The sequence below is a fragment of the Carassius carassius genome, chromosome 21, assembly GCF_963082965.1.
Source record: "Carassius carassius chromosome 21, fCarCar2.1, whole genome shotgun sequence".
Classification (NCBI taxonomy): Eukaryota; Metazoa; Chordata; class Actinopteri; order Cypriniformes; family Cyprinidae; genus Carassius; species Carassius carassius.
In genome coordinates, this window is record NC_081775.1 from 17,982,835 (window position 1) to 18,004,753 (window position 21,919).

Sequence of the window (21,919 nt, forward strand, 5' to 3'; positions counted from 1 at the left end):
TTTTTTCCATTGAAAAGAAAATATTAAAAACTATGATGTTGAGATATTGGTTTTAATCTGTAACATGATTTCTTACATTTGGAAACCATAATTTCATATTTCATTAATTATATATCACAAACTTCTGCAGCTTCAGATATGACAGTTAATTGGAAAGTGACGTGAAAACTTTATCCTTTTCAGGTGAGTCTCAAAGAGCACGTGCTATCACAATGGGCTTGGCCAAAATGATTGTGAAGGACTTACAACCCATTTCAATGGTAGAGGATCAAGGTTTCCGGCATTTTATGAAGGTGGTGGATCCCCGATACCAGATCCCTTGTCGGAAATCCATGATGACAGGTGAAATTCCCAAACTGTACGAGCAAGCACAAAAAGCCGTCTAAGGCCGGAGAAATAATCAGCCAGAGGCGTAATCGTCTTAAAGCAAAAAATGTGAATATGATACTTTTTCTGAACCGCAATCTGAAACTTCAGTAAAGTGTGACGACATATCTTGAGTGCACTAAAAGCGTGATGGTGTCAGACAGTTTTCTAGTTCATTTTTCCAAGTTCATTTTCTCAGGGAACAACTGTCTTTGTTATGCAGGTTTATAGGATAAGTAAATCCTAGTTTATCATGATCTTTATGACGTCATGTTTTTGATTCAGTGAAGTGTTACATGTTTACTTCTACAAAGAGGCTCGAAACATAACATTGTTATGATGTATTCGGTTTTTTTTTTTTTTTTTTTTTTTTCCTTTTTAGCTTTTTCTACCAAGATTGATCTTTTTTTTGAGAAATAAGAAAAGTGAAAATGTGTATGTTTTTGTTCATATTTAATTTATTTCATTCATATTTGTTATTTATTTTAATTTTTATTTTATGTATTGACCATAATAAATTTTGTATAAATGGTCCGTATTTGTCATGTGATTTGTCTTAAATGTAATAATATTTTTACTGACAAAAATTGCCAATAAGAAATGAACGGTATCGATGAAAATGCAAGAAAAAGTATCGGTATCGAATCCTAAAAGTGTGGTATCGCCCATCCCTAATACGGACATACGTGACGTACATACGTGACGTTGCCGCGCTATAGTCTGCAGCGAGGAGTACTTGACGGAGTTATGTGTGAAGTATAACGCTTTTGTAATGAACCGACCCGATTAAACACGATACAATTCACAATGACGGTGAGCAAAATACAAAACATATTTTATTAAAAGAATATCTCTGAATAATTCATACATGACAAATAGCTGAAAACGATAATAATAATAATAATAATAAAAAACTGTCTAAATGAAAGGGGAAAAAAGATTAGAAACATACACAGCAGCACCACACTCTATTTAGCATAACACCTCCCGCTATTGGCTATTGGGTGAACTAGAATGTCGTTACGTATTCCTAGTACAGATTCCACATATTCCACTTAGCCACATATCTCTGTAAATTCCTTTCGATATATACTCGAGAAAGTGTCTTAAATAAGTCTAAAATTATATAAAGTAATAAGTCTGGTTGCTATTTTTGATCGACATATTTCTAATTTATGCAATGCACATTGTTGCTATTTTTATTTGAAATTAAATGGCATCCAAACGTCCAAAATATTTTTCCGGAAGAGAAAAAAGAAAGAAGAGTAAAGCAGATGGAGAAAAGCAGGCTCAAAGTAAAGGTATGTTTCGCTAAACATAATAGATTATTTATTAGTGTAGTATTAATACTTGATTTAATAAATGTGATGATGCCCATGATCACAGACATACTTGTGTGATATGTGATAGAAAATTAGGCCACAGCATGTTTCATTAAATAATCAATTAATTATCCATCCCACTAATTCATGCTAAAAAAAGGGCTGCTCTTTCCAAATTTAAATCTGACTAAATATTTTTTCACATGTATTAGCCTACATGTTGAGTTTGTTACAGGTAATAAAAATGTATACACTTAAATATTGAAATTGTATTCTATGTGCTCTCTTCTCACTGTTTTTACACCAGTGGGCTCAATTTTTTTTATCTCGCCTAGGTCCCCACAACCCTTCGGGCCGGCACTGGCGAAGACTTTTGGAAGATGGCCTGATGTCAAGAAGGGCAGCAAAGAAGCCACTTCTCTCCAAAGAAAAACATCAGGGACAGATTGATCTTCTGCAGAAAGCATAGTGAATGGACTGCTGAGGACTGGGGCAAAGTCATATTCTCCGATGAAGCCCCTTTCCGATTGTTTGGGGCATCTGGAAAAAGGCTTGTCCGGAGAAGAAAAGGTGAGTGCTACCATCAGTCCTGTGTCATGCCAACAGTAAAGCATCCTGACACCATTCATGCTTCTCATCCAAGGGAGTGGGCTCACTCACAATTCTGCCCAAAAACACAGCCATGAATAAAGAATGGTACCAAAACACCCTCCAACAGCAACTTCTTCCAACAATCCAACAACAGTTTGGTGAAGAACAATGCAATTTCCAGCACGATGGAGCACCGTGCCATAAGGCAAAAGTGATAACTAAGTGGCTCGGGGACCAGAATGTTGAAATTTTGGGTCCATGGCCTGGAAACTCCCCAGATCTTAATCCCATTGAGAACTTGGTCAATCCTCAAGAGGCGGGTGGACAAACAAAAACCCACTAATTCTGACAAACTCCAAGAAGTGATTATGAAAGAATTGGTTGCTATCAGTCAGGATTTGGCCCAGAAGTTGATTGAGAGCATGCCCAGTCGAATTGCAGAGGTCCTGAAAAAGAAGGGCCAACACTGCAAATACTGACTCTTTGCATAAATGTCATGTAATTGTGGATAAAAGCCTTTGAAACGTAAGACGTGCTTGTAATTATATTTCAGTACATCACTGAAACAACTGAAACAAAGATCTAAAAGCAGTTTAGCAGCAAACTTTTTGAAAACTAATATTTATGTAATTCTCAAAACCTTTGGCCACGACTGTACTTTGTAGACGGTCCCTAGCTGGCCTAGCTCTAGCTCGCTGCTGCTACAGATTTTACGCGTTGCAACATATCGAGAATGAGTAAGTTAAAACTGATAAAATACGTGTTTAGTTTTCTAATGCTTTTTAAACAATACCCAACCACTAAGATTTTATAGATTATTTTTTTTCGCGGCTGAATATCTGTCTGATATCCAACGTCAAACCAACTTTATATCGGTAGAAGAATAATCCAACCAACCGTAGTAATTTAGATCTTAAGTTTCGTTTCTTCCGTTGATAACCGCTTCCGCAGAAACAGCTGTAACGTTACTTATTTCATGAAAGGCAGTGTAAGATCATAACTGATCTAATATCTGCACATCACCACGGAGCTCACGAGACCAGAGCTAAGGAACATGAACAGGAAAAACAGAAAAAATCAGCTCTCTAAGGATGATTTGCGTGCCGTTGGATTTGACTTTATAGAATTTCTGGCGGAAAGCAAAAGAAGATCCATTACTGATCGAATCATTCTCAAAAACATCTACAACGAAGAGTTCCGAAACAGGTAAACATTTGACATGTTTTCACAGATTTTAAAATGGTTATTATTTTTATTGTTTATAATATTCCATATACGTATCCTACACGGAAATGATCGATACAATTAATTTGTAAACAGACATTTATTTAAAGGGGAAGCGTATCAGTACTATATAAACCAACACTGCTTTCTATTAGTTTATATTTATACTCATTCATTTTTATCCACAGGGATGGAGTCAGAGACCCAAACTTCTCTTCAGTTCTCTTTGTATTGAGAAATTCCAAAAAAGCACGCATCACCAGATCAGGACATGTTTACTTTAACACTAATGTAAGAACATTTCTTTTGATTATCACTCCAATTCTTTTGTGGATGTCCATTTAGTCTGTATGTGCTTGGCTTGTATGGAATGGTGGTTCCTCTTCAGGAACTCGAGCTGCGTCGAGCGCTTTGGGGAAACGCCTTTGGCAAGATCAACTCTGAATATCGTGTGCAATCTGTCCAATGGAAGAGCGTGACGTCACAGGCGGGGTGACTAGCGACCAGGAAGCTATAAAGGCACGTGCCACGCAGCTGGCTTCAGCTTCGCGTCTTTCCGCAAGCGCTCTGTGTGTGCATGTCAAAAAGTTTGTCTTGTGAGTCTTATTTATTGTTGTCTGTCCCAATAAAGCAACATAATGCCTAAGAGCAAAGCTAAGACCAGACACATGAAGGGCGAATTCAGATCGCGCTATAGATTGTGTGTTCCTCCCTGCCCACGCTACATCACGGGTGGGGATACACACAATTTATGCGTGGTTTGCCTGGGATTGAAGCACGCGGAGTCGGCTCTCGAGGGAGACTGTCGCATTGTGAACGATTGCCGATGCGGACGCTTCCATCCCGGAGGGCTCTCTTCGATGTGGGAGCCTTCGCCTGCTTTCCCCGCGGTGCTGGCCCCGCTTCTGCCGAGGCAGAACGGCTGCTGCACTCGTGGGGTTTGCAGGTGGATCTGGCGAAGGGTATGGAGACGGGCCAGTCCTTATCTCCTTCCTCATCTGGCAGATCCGGCGTCCTTTTTTCCCGATCTCCACGAAGAAATGGCGAGATCGTGGAACCACCCTTATTCGACCTGTCTCTTCGGCCCCGACTCTCAATATTACGGCAATGTCGCGGGGCTCGATGAGCGAGGGTACAGAGTGATGCCCCAGGTTGAGCAGACGCTTGCGAGCTATCTGTCACCCGGTTCGGCGTCATCTCTGAAGGCTCCGGCCTTGCCCACAAAACCGTTAATGGGCAAGGGCTATGTGGCAGCAGGTCAGGCGGGGGCGTGCCATCACACTATGGCCGTCCTCCAGGCATATCAAGCTGACCTGCTGAGAGATTTAGACGAGGGAGAGGGGATCAAGTCTGACGATAGTGCATAGCTTAGACGGACCGCTGATCTCTCCCTCCGCGCCACCAAAGAGACCGCTCGCGCGATTGGGCGGTCTATGGCAGCCTTGGTGGCCGTGGAGAGGCATTTATGGCTGACCCTGTCACAGATAAGAGCGCGTGACAGGGTCTGCCTCCTGGACACCCCGCTTCAAGCCTCGGGCCAGTTCGGCGACACAGTCAATACTGTCGTCGACAGGTTCCAGGAGGCACGCAAACAGGCGGCGGCGTTCCAGAGTTTCCTCCCTCGTCGCTCTCGTGGGTTATCTGGGTGGGAGACACCCACGCCACAGGCAAGCTCCTCGTACCGCGAGGCTCAAAAGCAGAGCGTCGCCACTCGTGCTCCCCCACGTCGGGACCGAGGGTCTCAGCGCTCTGAGTCGGGGACTTTCAAAGCGAAATCAGATCTTCGTACAATTATCGACGCTAGGAAGGCCTCGACAAAGAGGTCCTGATGCCAGAGGCGCAGTGACCCTGAGGGTAGCCCCTACAGGAGTAGAGCGGTGTCCACCTCATTATACGGTGCCCATCTCACCCCAGTGCCCTCTGGAGGCCGGTCTGCCAACCCTGCCAGTGTTTCAGGGCGCAGCAGTCTCCCGCGAGTGTCACTCCCAGTTATGTCCGCCTGCGAGCGTAGCGGAGCTGGGAAGCTCGCCACCGCTTCGGGGGCCTCTTACACCAGAGATCAGTCTCGAGAGACTGATTCCCTTAGTACATTATTCAGCAGCGTGGAAACTACTGCCAAATGTATCTCAATGGGTCCTGCACACAGTAGATTGGTATTCAGTTCGGCCGTCCACCGCCGAGGTTCAATGGGGTTACACCGACAGTCGTCGGCCCCCAGCAGGCTCTGGTGATGGAGCAAGAAGTGAATACCCTATTAAGGAAGGAGGCCATCGAGGTGGTCCCTCTTCTAGACAGGGAGTCCGGGTTTTACAGCCGGTATTTCATAGTTCCAAAGAAGGATGGGGGGTTGCGTCCGATCTTAGACTTACATCAATTAAACCTCTCAGTAATGTCACTGAAGTTCAAAATGCTCACTGTCAAACAGGTTGTAGCTCAAATCAGATCAGAGGACTGGTTTGTCACAATAGATCTCAAAGATGCATACTTCCACATATCCATCCTTCCACAACACAGGAAGTTTCTGAGGTTCGCTTTCCGGGGCAAAGCCTACCAATATCGAGTACTTCCATCTGACATGGCACATCAATTGTCTAGAAATGCTAGCAGTGCATCGAGCATTGAAATATTTCCTCCCAGACCTGAGAGGCCGTCATGTGTTGGTGCGCACCGACAACACATCGGTGGTCTCTTATATCAATCACCAGGGAGGTCTGCATTCACGCCCCCTATACAAGCTGGTATACCAGATCCTCCTGTGGTCCCAGGGCAAACTCCTCTCGTTATGAGCAGTATATATTCCTGGGAGATTGAATGTGGGAGCAGACATGCTGTCGAGACAGGGGCCGAGGCCTGGGGAATGGATGCTTCACCCCGAGGTGGTGAAGCAGATATGGCAGATATTTGGCAAAGCTCAGGTGGACCTCTTCGCGACTCAAGAGACATCGCAATGTCCCCTCTGGTTCTCTCTAGTTCACCCAGCTCCACTGGGACTAGATGCCATGACACAGACCTGGCCGAGGCTTCGTCTGTATGCCTTTCCCCCCATCGCTCTGCTCCCGGGAGTTCTGGCGAGAGTACGCCAGGACGGGGTCCGTCTGTTGCTAGTAGCCCCGTCCTGGCCGGGCCGAGTATGGTTCGCAGATCTGGTCTCTCTCCTCGACAGCTCTCCATGGGAGATTCCGATCAGGACAGATCTACTCTCTCAGGCGCAGGGCAAAATAATCCACCCTCGCCCGGAGCTGTGGAAGTTGTGGGTGTGGCCCCTGAGGGGGCACAGTTCATAGCTTCCAGTCTCTCAACTGAGGTTGTTGAGACCCTCCTCCAATCCAGAGCTCCCTCTACAAGGAAACCGTACGCCCTGAGGTGGAAACTCTTCACCTCATGGTGCAGAGACCACCAGCTTGACCCTGTTAACTGCCCAGTTGGTACAGTTCTTGAGTTTCTACAAGCTAGGCTCTCTGCGGGGTTAACTCACTCCACCTTAAAGGTGTACGTGGCGGCCATAGCTGCTTACCACGTCCCTTTCGAGGGTCAGTCAGTGGGTAGGCACCCCCTAGTTACACGTTTCCTCCGCGGTGCACTGAAGCTGAGACCTCCAGTATGGTCCCGTATTCCCCCGTGGGACTTGGTTGTGGTGTTAGAGGCTCTCTGTAAAGCTCCATTTGAGCCAATTCAAGATGTATCAGATAGACATCTGACCCTTAAGACTGCCCTGTTACTGGCGATTACGTCTCTAAAGGGAGTTGGAGACCTTCAGGCCCTCTCGGTGGCCCCTAACTACTTAGACTTTGCCCCTGGTTGGCCAAAGCATTCTTATACCCTCAAACGGGTTATGTTCCCGAAGTTCAGTCTGTTACACCAAAGCCTATAGTACTGCAGGCCTTCTGCCCTCCTCCCTTTCGGGAGCCAGACCAGGAGAAGCTAAATTGTATGTGTCAAGTGCGAGCACTGGACGCATACGTCCACAGAGCTGCCCTGTGGAGAAAATCTGACCAATTGCTTGTTTGCTACGGTCTTCCTAAATCGGGTTCACCTGCCTCTAAGCAGACCCTTAGTCGTTGGATAGTCGAGGCTATCAACGTCTCCTATGAGTCCTCTGGTCTTCCCCTTCCTTTGGGAGCCAAGGCTCACTCTACGCGGAGTATGGCTGCCTCTAAGGCCTTTCTAGCAGGTGTGTCCCTCTTGGACATCTGCAATGCTGTGGGATGGTCCACGCCCTCTACATTTGCCAGATTTTACAATCTCGATATGCGAGCCGCTCCTGGCTCTTCTGTCCTCTTGCCTTAAGCTGTGCTCTTCGGATACACACTAGGCAGGGGATTGGTAGTCTGGCAGCGTTGGCACATCATTCCCCAAAGCGCTCGACGCAGCTCGAGTTCCTGAAGAGGAACGTCTCTAGGTTACGAATGTAACCCTAGTTCCTCGAGGGAACGAGACGCTGCGTCGCAGAGCCATACTCCCGGCGCTCCTGCCGGCGCTTGTTTCCCTGCTCGAAGCTGAAGCCAGCTGCGTGGCACGTGCCTTTTATAGCTTCCTGGTCGCTATGTCACCCCGCCTGTGACGTCACGCTCTTCCATTGGACAGATTGCACACGATATTCAGAGTTGATCTTGCCAAAGGCATTTCCCCAAAACGCTCGACGCAGCATCTCGTTCCCTCGAGGAACTAGGGTTACATTCGTAACCTAGAGTCGTTTTGTGACACATCTTTTACCACCAAGAGTCTTAACAGTCTTGCTTTTATGAAAGTTTTTCATCTCATAACAATATGCATTTATGTAAAGTTTTTAGTATGTAGTATTAGTAATGCAAAGTTAAATTGTTTTTGGAATGTGGAAGCCTGGAGTGTATACTTTCATTAATATCAAACTGAATCAGCTGATGAAACCTCCTTTTAATTAGATAAAAAACAACACTAAAGTCAGTGTCATGTAAAACAATATGTACGATATGTATATGCATTATTATGTCTTTATAACATTACATAATTTAAGTCTTTCTCTTTCGTCTTGTTGATGTATCAATTCCAAGACAACTGTCATATGCTAGGATGCATTAAAACTTTAACTTGCATCTCACTCAAGCTAATTCATTTTTATGAAAAGGCAAAAAAGACAGTGGTGCAGATAAAAATAGAAAATCAAGATTACCCAATCTCTGAAGTTTCTTGGGCATCACCTTGTCTAATTACTTTTATAATAAATATAACAAATCATACCAATATCCACTCTGCCATTTCAGACAAGGTCAGTAGTACCTCATGGGTAAAGGAGTTTATTACTGTCTCTGAGGAATTCTTTGGAGAAAGGCACATTAAAAGATAAAGACACAACATAATTAACATTATTATTCAAGAAACTAAATATTAATGAATAATATGAAACTGGGATTACTGGCTTATCAGATCTGGGGAATTTATGATTTTATTGCCCTGTCATAAATATGAGTTGGTTATACAGGGCTCATCAGAAAGGAAGGCCTGCTAGTGGGGCAAGTGTGACACAGTTTTAAGTCAGATGAAGCAACACTTTTTGTTAGAATTGTAAATATGACTCTTAAAAGCATTGTCAGGATATATATATATATATATATAAAAAGGGGGTCCAACCCGGTACTAGCAAGGTGTTCCTAATAAAGTGGCCAGTGAGTGTGTGTGTGTGTGTGTGTGTGCGTATATATGAATGTATACTTCAATATGTTTGCCCTCATAATCTTTAAAAAAATATGTAAACCTCCCCTCCCCCTCAAAACGACTCATCGTCTCTTCCGGTCACATGAGATGACACAAGGGCATGGCTGTCGGTGTTTGTATCCCTGCCTCTTCAGAAACCTATCACTGAGAAGATTGCAGCAATTAGCAATTGGCAGTATGGTGGTTAGGTGCATTTTTAGTTGCGCTCATCCTCAAGTCCTTTTCCCTATTTCCAAACATCCCAGTCTGCGTGCCTGCTGACTAGAATTCTTGCACTTTGAAGAAGAAAGAATAACAGCAAATTCACGTCTGTGTGCGAGGCATTCAAATCTGCATCTATTTTGTTAGCAACGCCCATCTTCCAACGATCCAATCAATTACCGAAGGATGAAATCAAGTCCCGCCCTACATTTCTTTCAGTTTCTGAAGCCGTTTCACTCGGATATAAGTCACAAGGAACAAAGGACAATCTCAACTTCCGTTTCATGCTGACTTTAAAGGCTTTCTTCAGTGCATGGAACAATTCAATCCCTCCACCCATTTTTTAAATCATTAATTATATTGACATCATCATTCATAAACCTGTGTTTAATCTTTAAAAACACATCTTACATTGAAGACCATTTTTGTGAGCGCGGATCGTGATTTTTATATACTAAGCTTTATTTCAGTTACCAAAATTGAACAAAAATGTGAAATACTTGACCAACCAAAAATCAAGTAATAATCAGTTACATGTGGTTATTTTATTATTATTATTTTTTTTTTTGCTTTGTCTTTAAGACTTGTATGTAAAAACTATTCACGTGAACTGAGAAACAGCTGCAGGTTTTTAATTGGCCATTTTTTTTTCTAATGGGGCATTTCTAGGTCAGAGTGGTGCACGATCAATGGTTTATACCCCGTCACAGACAACGAAACCAAGATACTCCCCCTCTGAGTAATGGCAGCTCACCGCCACCCGCAAGTGGTCAGGTTCCTGACCCACCGTCAGTACCAGGGCCAGAAGATGGAGTCCGAGGAAGGAGAAATCTGTCAAAAGCCCTCCTGAAAAGAATAAACACTACAGAACGGTGAGCTGTTCTGAATGATAGGTACAAACCAAGCTCTGAAAATACACAGAATGTGAAATACAGTACAGAATATCAACTTCATACATTACAGCCTGCTGTCATTTAAAGTGTAGTATTGTTCTTTGGATTCCAATTTTATAATTTACAACATCGGAGTATGAAAAGCTCTGTTGCCGCTCTTTATTTCTTCCCAGGTCTGATTTTATTGCTGATAAAAGTGGGGTGCGGGTATCCTCAGAGCTGCAGGCAGAGGATGGCGTGATTCAGCTGTTTGTGGAGGAGGAAGAAATCCGTGAACTGAAGCTGTTTGTGGAGAACACTGGTCAGGAGGCTGTGTATTTCACATACTACACTGCTCTTCACTGGCTGCAGTATTTCACTCTGGAAGACAGCAGAAGAGTCACACGTAACAATCCACTCCGTCTGGAGCCATGTGAGTGCAACCAAACTGTACAGGAGAAACTGGTGTTGGTTTTGTTTCTAGGTTTCATTTTATATCATGATAGTCTGTGACTTTATGATGTATTATAAAAAAAAAAAGTTTTTTTGGGCCACTGTGCAGTGGCTAGCATACGGTGCATGATCTTGACATGCTGGGCTGTGATGCTAAGGTAAGTGTAACAGGTTTGAACCCAACTTGTTGCTCTCTCTCTCATTTTTGAAAGGTGAGAAGTATGAGGTGACCTTAAGATTCAAAGCAGAACAGATAGGAGTCTATCCTGCTACTCTGGCATTTGAGTTCAAGGAAAACACCCAACCCACCACCCGTACTTTCCACATTGTTCGGTTCATTCAGGCAGAATACAGGTCCGAGCTTGCAGCTCTGCTGGGTCCAGAAGCACCATTCAGACCTAAGAGGCTTGAGACCTATGAACCTGCGAGGTGCAACATAGATGAGGGGGTTCAACCTGAGAGGTCAAAGAAAAAACACTCTTTTTAAGAATTAATACAATTGTTTTTCTCTGTGTTTATATTTGTATAGAAATCAACTGTTTTTCTCACATTTGCAGTTTTACACAAAACTTTTTAAAGTTTGTGTTGCCACTGGATAGCTACACACGTCCTTCTTACATCTCTGACTTAGCCGAGGTCCTAAAAGGCAGCCGTTCTTTCCCGAAGCTCCAGGAACAGAAGTTAGTGATCTCTAGTTGTGCCTAATTGTGCTTTTAGATCTTTTAGACCTATTACTGAATGGTCCAGGATCAGCTCTCTGCTTGAACATGTATAGTGGAAGCTATTTTTACTGTTCTTCTTGTGTGTTTGGTGGTTTTTAGGTCACTGCTGGAGAGTGATCTGGGTTTTCATAACTATATGGATCGTTTTGATTTACTACTGTACCTGGAGGAAGATCAAATGCGTCTAGACATCAAGAGGTATAACAAAGATGATGTGTCCATGGTGAAAGACCGTGAGAACAAACGACTGCTGGTCTTAGAGGTGAGTGGCATTGCTTTAATGCCAGTTATTATAGCGTGTGATTGTGGCTGCTTCCGAAAGGTGAAAAAAATGCTGTATTGTAAGGTAGGAAATCAAAAAGCAAATCTTATCCAATGTTAAAGGAACACTCCACTTTTTTTTTGTAAAAAAGACACATGCATGGCTCTTAAATGGACAGTGCACCCAAATAGTTACTTTAATTTGTTACTCTTCAACTCCATTAATGATAGTAAATGTACTACAAAGTAAAGAAAAAATGTCAGCAATGTTATTTTTGTAAAGTAATAGTTTAAGTAATATTTAAGTAATATGTGCTTTTTTATTTGTTGGAAAGTATAATATGTTGAGGTCATGTAATATTAATTTGTTATGTTAAAGCTCCCTGGTGTATCAGAGAACAGACCATCAGTCCTGAGAGGAGATCACCTACTTCTCACCAAGAGTGAGGAGGTCCAGCTCTCAACTGTGACCAAATACAAGGGCTACGTCCACAGAGTGGAACTGGATCAGGTCAAACTGGGCTTCTCTCGAAGGTATGAAGTATGAAGAATTCATGACGGGTCATTTGAACATCAGAACATTGAAGGAGTATTAAATAAAACAGGGTTGATAATGTCGAGAATCAAAGTTCCAGATATAAAGTGCTTTCTGTACTATAAAAGCATACTGTAACTTCCAGAACACAAAAGTAAAAAAAAAATACAGCTCAGTTTCTTAGTTCACACCTGAAGACTATTAACATATACATCTTAAGGAAAAAGCCATTAATAATTAATCAGCTGTGGCCTAATGGTTAGAGAGCCTAACTAGTTACCAGAAGGTTGCTGGTTCAAGTCTTGGTGCCGGCAGGAGTTGTAGAAGGGAGGGAGTGAATGAACAGCGCTCTCTTCACCCTCAATACCCATGGCTGAAGTGCCCTTGAACAAGGCACTGAACCCCCAGTTGCTCCCAGGCGCTGGATCTATAGCTGCCCACTGCTCTGGGTGTGTGTTCACTCTTCACTGCTGTGTGTGTGCACTTAAATGGGTTAAATGCAGAGCAACAATTTCGAGTATGGGCTATCATACTTGGCAAATGTCACGACTTTCACTTTTAAGTTAAGGAGCAGATTTAAAAAAAAATGCTGACGAAGGGTCACTGAAAAGGGTCTGTGGTTGGTTTCCTCTATGCACATGACTTAAGTGAACTTTTGGGCATTTCCAGTTGATGTTTAATTTTTCCAAATCTTGTTGAGTTGGACAACGTTTCGTCCTTATGAACACTATCAAAAGCATGACGAGTCATTACATCATTTTTCTCTAATATGATTGGTTCTTCATTTGTCCAAATCAGCAACAGCATTGTTTCCACAAAAATATTAAGTGGAACTGTTTTCAACATTGATAGTAAGAGATGTTTTTTTTTTTTTTTTTTTTTTGAGAAGCAAATCAGTGTATTAGAATGATTTCTGAAAGATCATGTGACACTGAAGACTGGAGTAATGATGCTGAAAATTCAGCTTTACCATTACAAGAATACATTACGTTTGAAAATATATTGAAATTGAAAACAGTCTTATATTATAGTAATATTTTACAAGATTACCGTTTTACTGTATTTTTGTTGAAAAATAAATGCAGCCTTGGTGGGCATGAGAGACTTCTTTTAAAAACACAAAGCAATCTTACAGAGTCTGAAATTTGAAAGATAGTGTCAAACATCAAATGCTTCACATACTTCAGGTTTACAAAAATATGCCATGTTCACTTGATCTTATTTTGCATATTTATTTGAAGACCAGATTTAAACATTTTGTATATGTATGTGTGTGTGTGTGTTTTATGTGTAAAGGCTGCTTGACGGTTTCATAGATAATATGAAATTCCGTGTGGAGTTTACAGTGAATCGTCTCCCGTTAAGACTGCAACACAGAGCAGTACACATGGCGGTCCAGCACGAGCTCAGAGATGTACTGTTCCCTGTGGGCTCAAGGAGCTTGAACCCTGCGTCTCCACCTGCACTGAGGTCAGTAAGACATATCTGGACTGAACTTATGCAACAAAATCTAATTTTAGTGAAATGTTATGGATTACTTCAGCTGGATGAGTATTTGTGTGTGTGGGGTGTGTCTGTCTCTAGGCTCTTTGACCAAAAGCTGGAGAAGAACCATGAACAGAAAAAAGCAGTATGTAACATTGTGGCTGGTACATCCAAGCCGGCACCATACTTGGTGTTTGGACCTCCTGGCACTGGTAAAACAGTCACAATAGTGGAGGCCATCAAACAGGTAAAACTGGTTCTCATACTTAAATAAATATACACCCAACAGACACACCTACATGCAGATCATCTCATTGTGTCTGCATGCAAACCTGATTAAGCAGAACAGCTATTGTAATTGATTTGTCTCTTTCTTTTATATTTCATCTCGCAGGTGGAGAAGAATATACCTGGTGCCTACATCCTAGCTTGTGCTCCATCTAACAGTGCAGCTGATCAGCTGTGTGAAAAGTTGATCACAAGTGAACATGTTGATGCACGGAAGATATACAGAGTCTACGCTAGCTCACGCAATCCAAAAGATATCGCTAAAGTCCTAGAGGTTCGTGCTTGTCTGACTTTATTAATCAGTTAAAGGTTCGATTAAATTAACTAAATAAAAAATACAAAGATTTGATGGAAAAGATAAAATAACAATGGTACATTGTTGACATTTTTTTTTTTACAAAATTCCTCATGGAATAAATATAAACATTTAAGAAAAAAAATAAGTGAAAAATATGTCAATTGTATCACTCAGTTCTGCTCTGTGTAGCCATAATTTATATATATATATATATATATATATATAGATATATATATATATATATATATATATATATATATATATATATATATATATATATATATATATATATATATATATATATATATATATATATATATATATATAAATTAGATTGCAAAGTTAAATGTAAAAATGTTGAATTTTGAATGTATTTTTTGATTTTTCCCAAAGCTTACAGGACCCTATATGTACGTGTCACATTTTGAAATACTGTATGAAACACTGTAGTCTTTGAACCGTTTGTTCAACATTCAACATTTTAAGGCTTATATACATTTTTTAATAACGGCAATTTGTAGGCAGAATATGACATTCTTTTAACTCATCAAAATGGAATGTAAATACTATAGTTTAACAGAGAGAGAGAGAGAGACGTTTTGAGAATGACTTGTGTGTGTGTGTGTTGTTTTTGTTGTTATTGTTTGAATGTCTTTTTGTCTTTAGAAAAACAGTAATGTGGAGGAAAACACAATTATTTTCCCATGTAAAGAGCATCTGATGTGCTACAAGATCATAGTGAGCACTCTGGTCACCGCTGGCAGGTGAAGGGCTTCATCTTCTACAAACACAATGAACTCAGTCTCCCACATACACACCATAGCAGTCAAAAGATAAAGAGTGTATTGTGTGTGTGTGTGTGTGTGTTGGCAGGCTGGTCAGTGGGGGTTTTCCTATAGGTCATTTTTCTCACATCTTTGTGGATGAAGCAGGGCATGCCGTGGAGCCAGAGGCCATCATCAGTGTGGCAGGTGGAGTGCTTCACAGAATAACGTGAAAACCGTCAGATCTTTCATTTAAGATCAATCTGTGGTAGCATTTCATTCATGTTTGTTTAGGTCTGCTGAATGCAAAGACTGGACAGCTTGTTTTGGCTGGAGATCCCAAGCAGCTGGGGCCAATCCTGAGATCTCCTTTTGCCATTAAATACGGACTTGGTGAGATGAATAATAACACACTTACAGTACACACTCAATTCACTTTGTAATTTACATTGTAAATGTGTCTGTAGGTCTTTCCTTGCTGGAGAGGTTAATGACACAGAATGAACTTTACCAGAAAGGCACTAGTGGATACGACAACCGTTATGTAACCAAGCTACTGAAGAACTACAGGTACAATCTGAATAATCTTCAAAACTACAAATTGACTAGTCTGACCAGCTTGTTGACTAGATGCTCTTTAAGAAGCCCTGAACAAGCCCTGCTCTTAATAGGGTTCAACTGAGGGAAAAATAGCTTTATGTAGTGCAAAGTTCTCATGGCTGAACAAAACTAGTTTGAACTTGTTAGGGTACAATTTCTGTTACCTGTAAAGAAAGTTTTCACAATGTATAGAGGATGATAAAAAAATTCTTAGACCTTTTGTGTAGAGGGAGTGCAGATGGTTATGAATGAGGAACAAATACAAGCTAGAACCATTTATTATTTGTAGTTTTGACATTTACATTTAATCATTTAGCAGACGCTTTTTTCTCAAATGAGAACTCATGAGAACTACTGGTAGCCAGTGTAACCTGATGAGGAGAGGGGTAACATGAGCTTTTTGGGCTCATTGAAGACATCTCTCACTGTTGCATTCTGGGTCAGTTGCAGAGGCTTGATAGAACATGCAGAAAGGCCCGCTAGGAGAGCATTACAATAGTCCAGTCTGGAGAGAACAAGAGCCGTGACTCTTCTTTTAACTTGTAGCCAGGAGCCAGTAATAGCAATAGTAGAAAAGATAGGGGCACAGGCCTGTATAAAGACGTAAACAAATAACCTTGAACACAGATTTGACTACTGGCCATAAATGAACATGCGAACCAGAGAAAGCTGGTGTGTCCCTGGGTTTTTGCTGTGCATAAAAAAGCAGAGGACAGGGTGTCATGTGAAAAGTTTGGGAATGGGCCAATCTGTGTAAAATAGATTGGGATATATAGGTCCAATCCGAAGTGTTCAGAACAGATGTGCGATTTCTACCACAAAACTGACATAGATGCTTCTTTCTTTCATGCTTTATATGTAAATGTTAAATGAGTCTGAATCCGTTTCAGCACCACTGATTCACATAGATCTCTAATTCACATTATCTTTCTCTTTCTTTCCAGGTCTCATCCATCCATTCTGAAGATTCCTAATGAGATGTTCTATGATGGGGAGTTGGAGGAATGTGCAGATAAGATGATCTCCCACCAGTACTGCATGTGGGAGCACCTGCCAAAAACTGTATGAGACATCCCAGACACACACACCTGATAAATGACTAAATGCAAATGTAAACAGCATTTCAGGTATTTCAAGACAATGCATTTTGGTTAGGTTAGGTTATAATGTTATACAGTTGCTATATGCACGCAGGATGACACATCACTGGGAATGTGTTGTTTGGTCTCTGGGTGTGTTCCATGCCTATTGACCTGACTCTCACTCAGGTCTCATTGGCTGCTACTTTGTATTGCAGCATCTTCTTAAGTCACTCAAATGTTTAAGGCAGAAAACTTGGTGTTGAGGCTTGAGAACATGTCAAAATTCATTGCCTCATTACACAACTTTCATAAATTATTTCAGAGAAAACTTAAAGTTGCTTATTGCCAGTTTTCAAAATTTGGTACACAGAGTATGAATATATCCATTTTTGTAATCTGATTTGACATTAGCCACTGAAATCTTATTGCTGGCATAGATGTTTTTTTATATAGTCGATTAGAGGATATGGTAATGTCCCAGTGTCCACATGTGCAGTGTAGTGCTTGAACATTTGTCTGTGTACTTGCACGATGTATTTCCTGTATTTGGCTCAAGTGTTTGAGTAGGCATGTAGCCCGCAAGTGTGTGTAGAACTTTTGACTCTTCTTTTGATTGTTTTACTGAATTTAGTAACCGCAATGTTTCTAATTAAGTGTTAAAAAGCAGTTGTAAATGTTTGAAAAATATAACTACTACCAAATAATTACCAAATTGAGCAACAGCTGAAAACTATAAGAAATCACCATTGCTTTCTCTTTATCTTTCCTTAATCCCCCATCTAGCTTGTACTAATCTGAATGATGCCTGAAACGTCATATTTACAGCATTTCTTGTGTTTATTTGCCTCTTTATGATACATCACTTGTTTTATTCCTCAGTTGAATATGTTGGGATACACATAGCTAGCAGGGTTTCTGCAGTCCTTAAGAAATCTTCCATTTGGTTTGCTAAAATTTTAGACGATAAAGAGTCTTAAACAGTATAACACAAATGTTAATTATTTAAAGACATCTTAAATTTGGGTCACTGCTATATGGATGTGTGATTATTAAACATCAAAAGGCTATGATTCAATTAAATAAATGTGAACACTGCACATTTCAAAATAGTGAATATGATTGCTTATTATGCACCGTTGATAAACTGACAATGTTTACATTATGGTATTTATATTATTTTGTAGATGGTTGTGTCTCGTCTTTTTGAATGAGCAGCTAGAAATAGTAAAGCATAGACACCTACATTACAAAATAAGATTTATTTTGATATATATATTTTTTCTGTACCAGAATGTGTTATTAATTTTATTTGTGCAGGTTTTTAAAAAGGTCTTAAAGCCTTAAATCTGTTTTGAGAACCTACTTATCTTCAAATACCGCTCCCGTTCACTTTTTAACATGTTGTCCTCCTCCTCCTCAAGGGGTACCGGTCACACATGCCCGCACACACACAAATCATCAGTGTAAGGAATGTGAAGGCCAGAATCTGAGATAACTGCCCCTTTTGAACTTTCAACAATTTCATGGTTAGATTTCGTTCTCAGTCATGTGATATTTTTCATGAACCAGTCTCCACTTGTTCTTTGTAATGATGTTGTTACCGTTTATATCTAGAAAGTTGAACACAAAGACCTCTTTTTGAATGTGCTGTTATTTTGCACTGATAATTATAGTATGGTTTCCCTTTGAACATTTTGTATCTTCTGGAGATGTCACTTTGTGCTCTGCTCTGTTCTGCATTTTCAGGGATTTCCTGTGATTTTTCACGGAGTGATTGGAAAGGATGAGAGAGAATCAAACAGCCCCTCCTTTTTCAACACTTCTGAAATCGATATCATCCTTGACTACCTGAAGAAGCTCCTGGCACCAGCGAAGAAGGGCATTGCAAGAATCTCCCCCAAAGAGATTGGCATTATCGCACCCTACAGGAAACAGGTGAAAATAACTTTTTAACGGCTCAGTCACAGCAAACGTGATGAATAATGTGCAAGCACAATGCAGTTAGTACCAAGTAAATCCTAAAGTATCTTTGTTTGCAGAGAGGTTGGTAAGATTTGTTTGAAAGAAGTATATATACTTAATATATTTGTAAAGAACATGAGGCTTTCTTCAAGATTCTTTGATGAAAGTATGTATTTAAAAATGGAAATCTTTTGTAACATGACAAATGTCTTACTGTCCTTTTCTGTCCTTTTGATCAATTTAATAGGTCCTTTCTGAAAAAAATTCAGTAAGATGAAAATATTAATATCTTACAAAAAAGGTACTAATGCCAAAATTTTGAACGGTAGTGCTAATACATAATAAGTCAGTAGGCGTACTTGTGCACAGTCGGAAATATCTACACACATTTTCTACTGTTTGTTCTCTGCACAACATAGACTGCTAAACTTTTTGTTTTTACGAAGATCATCATTATCACCCTGCTTTGTTCACTCTGCTCTGTTTTATTTTTACAGGTGGAGAAAATCAGGAAGGCCATTAAGATGCACAGGGAGCTTAAATCCTATTTGGGCATCGAGGAGCTGAAGGTCAGCATGAGTTTGAGCTACACTCTGTTATCAGTTCTCATGCGTGTCAGGACACTTGAGCAAAAACATGAGTGCTGTGTGTGTAGGTTGGCTCCGTGGAGGAGTTTCAAGGCCAGGAGAGGAAAGTGATCATTGTGTCAACTGTTCGCAGCGACAAGAAACACATCATTTTGGATGAAAAATTCAACATTGGCTTTCTGAAGAATGAGAAGGTAGTTTCAAAACAAAAGATAACACACCACAGAGAAGTCTACCAAAAAAGTTGTTTCATCGTTCGCTTTTTCTTCTTCAGAGATTCAATGTGGCAGTGACCAGAGCAAAATCCCTGCTCATTATGGTCGGGAACCCCATCATTCTGCAAACAGACGCGATCTGGGGCAGGTATATCAACTTCCAACTACTTATACATAACATAACATACATAAAGTACTCTTTATATGATTTCTGGAACATGTTGCGAGTTGATTTTTTTAACTTGTTGATCTATGTGTTTGTAGGTTTATTAATTACTGCATTAAGGAGGAAGGTTATACTGGATATGATATTTCCAACTTGGAGGAAACGGATGCAGTTGTCGAGCGTCTGCTAGCACTAAACATCCGTGAGGAGATCGTAGGTAAGACATGGCTTTAATTAAAGTACAGTCACACTAGACTTTGCACTTCATTTGCTTCCATTAATGCAGAATAGGAAATGCAAATTTAATGCAGTCTATTTCTGAAGTTCAAATATAGTGAACTCTGATCTGCAAATTTGAATTAAAGAGATATATTTGAATATTTGATTATTTAATAAAAGTGGCCCAAGAACATGACATCACATCCGGTTTTAATGTTTGTTTGTTGTCTAAATTCATTTTGTCATTAAAGCCTAGTTAATGCTTATTAATAATTCATCATGTGGTTACGCAGTATAAATACAAAAAAGTTTGGGGTCAGTAACATTTTTTTGTTTATTATTATATAAAGCAAATTTACATTAAATTGATCAAGAGACAGTAGAGACATTTATAATGTTACAGAAATATTCTGTTTTTAAAATAAATAAATCTTTGTATTCATCGAAGATTTGTCATTTATTCAGCACAACTTTTTTCAACATTGATGATAATAAAAAATCTTTCTTGAGCAGCAAATCAGTTAGAATTAGAATGATTTCTGAAGGATCATGACGCTGAAGACTGGAGTAATGATGACTGATTCAGCTTTGCAATCACAAGAATAATTACATTAAAAAACAACAACAACAACATTCTTTTACAATATTAATGCTTTTACTTTATTTTGATAAATAAATGCAGCCTTGGTGAGCATTAGAGACTTTTCTCAAAAAAATCTTACCAACCCTAAACTCTTAAACAGTGGTGTATTTGGACCTACACAACTGTACACCTGTTTTGTTTATATGACAATTTTCTTCTTTGGGATTTAAAATAAATCTTGAACCAAGTTCTTACTGTCATGTTCTTTCTCATCCTAGTGGAAACCGAAGAGAGTGTGGTCCAGCAACATCTGAATCCTGAGTGGAGACATGACCTTTAAATGAAGTGCCATTATTAAAGTGCCTCACAGCCAGGCCCCTCTCATTAGCATAACCACACCCCTTTCCCCGTCCTCTTGCTGAAGTTAAACTGGGAAAGTCTATATGAAGTTTAATTTTAAAGCTAAAGTTGCTATGTGATTTAAACATAGCATTAAAGTAAAGGTTTTTTTTATTTTTTTTATTTTTTTTTTTTTAAGTAATCAGTGCTGCATGACTATAGAAAACAGATTAAAGGAGCTTTGCTGGTCTCTTTTGCCAAAAAGTTTGAAAATACTTCAACACTCATAATACACTGGCCTCATTGCTGTCCAAGGCTTCTGACGATTCAACTGTTCATATGCAGGAATACAAAGATGCTAATAAATAAACCGGGATATTCTGGGTGCAGGTTACATGGGGAAAGAATACACATTGTTCATTTACATATAATACCAAAAGTGTAACAATATAAATCTGATTGAAAATTTGACATCTTGTCCTTAATCTCAGGGCTTTATATGCAATGTTGCCTGTATTGATTGAAAAGTTTTATTAGATGTTTTAAAGAAAATGCATTAATGAACAAATGGTTGATAAATCATTGATTAATTCCCTAAAAGAAGTGCCTTATTTTTTAAAGTTACTAAACAACAGAAATTATATTTTAATAATGCTTAATTTATGGTGGTAAAGGTTTTGTTTGTGGTCCCACTGGATTGTCTGGAAATTGCAATTGGAGTTGGAGGTTTACATCAGTGCATTGTCAAACACATCATTAAACAATTGTGTAATTAATTTCAAATACATATGACTGAAGTAAATACATTGTAATATGGAGGATGTTGAATCACAAATAAATGCAAAATTTGGAGCCTGTCAAGCCTGTCGACACACTCATTGCTGTTTTCTCACAGTCAGCAGACTTCAAATTTACTACATGCCATGACACCTCATTTGAAAAGGAGAAGTATAATGTGTATTTATTGACCATGAAACTATTTTGCATTGCTAAATTATTCTTGTATACAATCTTGTTGTCATCCAAAAATAAAACATGAAAATGAATTAATGTAATGTGGATAGTCATTGAACTAGTATATTGCATGTGTTTC

The 21,919-nt window shown here is 40.0% G+C and overlaps 1 protein-coding gene across 1 annotated transcript; it reads left to right on the forward strand.

Annotated features, from left to right (window-relative positions):
- Window positions 1–2,946: 2,946 nt before the first annotated feature.
- mov10b.1 (Moloney leukemia virus 10b, tandem duplicate 1) lies at window positions 2,947–21,102 on the forward strand. The gene is made up of 23 exons (XM_059503559.1): window positions 2,947–3,485; window positions 3,692–3,794; window positions 10,065–10,267; window positions 10,462–10,700; window positions 10,933–11,182; window positions 11,278–11,400; window positions 11,542–11,704; window positions 12,083–12,237; window positions 13,535–13,708; window positions 13,823–13,970; window positions 14,118–14,285; window positions 14,976–15,073; window positions 15,183–15,280; window positions 15,368–15,466; window positions 15,541–15,643; window positions 16,618–16,735; window positions 18,502–18,690; window positions 19,215–19,286; window positions 19,373–19,498; window positions 19,579–19,667; window positions 19,784–19,902; window positions 20,766–20,984; window positions 21,026–21,102. The coding sequence occupies exons 1-22, from the start codon at window positions 3,334–3,336 to the stop codon at window positions 20,825–20,827; spliced, it is 3,051 nt and encodes a 1,016-aa protein (XP_059359542.1). The 5' UTR covers window positions 2,947–3,333; the 3' UTR covers window positions 20,828–20,984; window positions 21,026–21,102.
- Window positions 21,103–21,919: the final 817 nt, after the last annotated feature.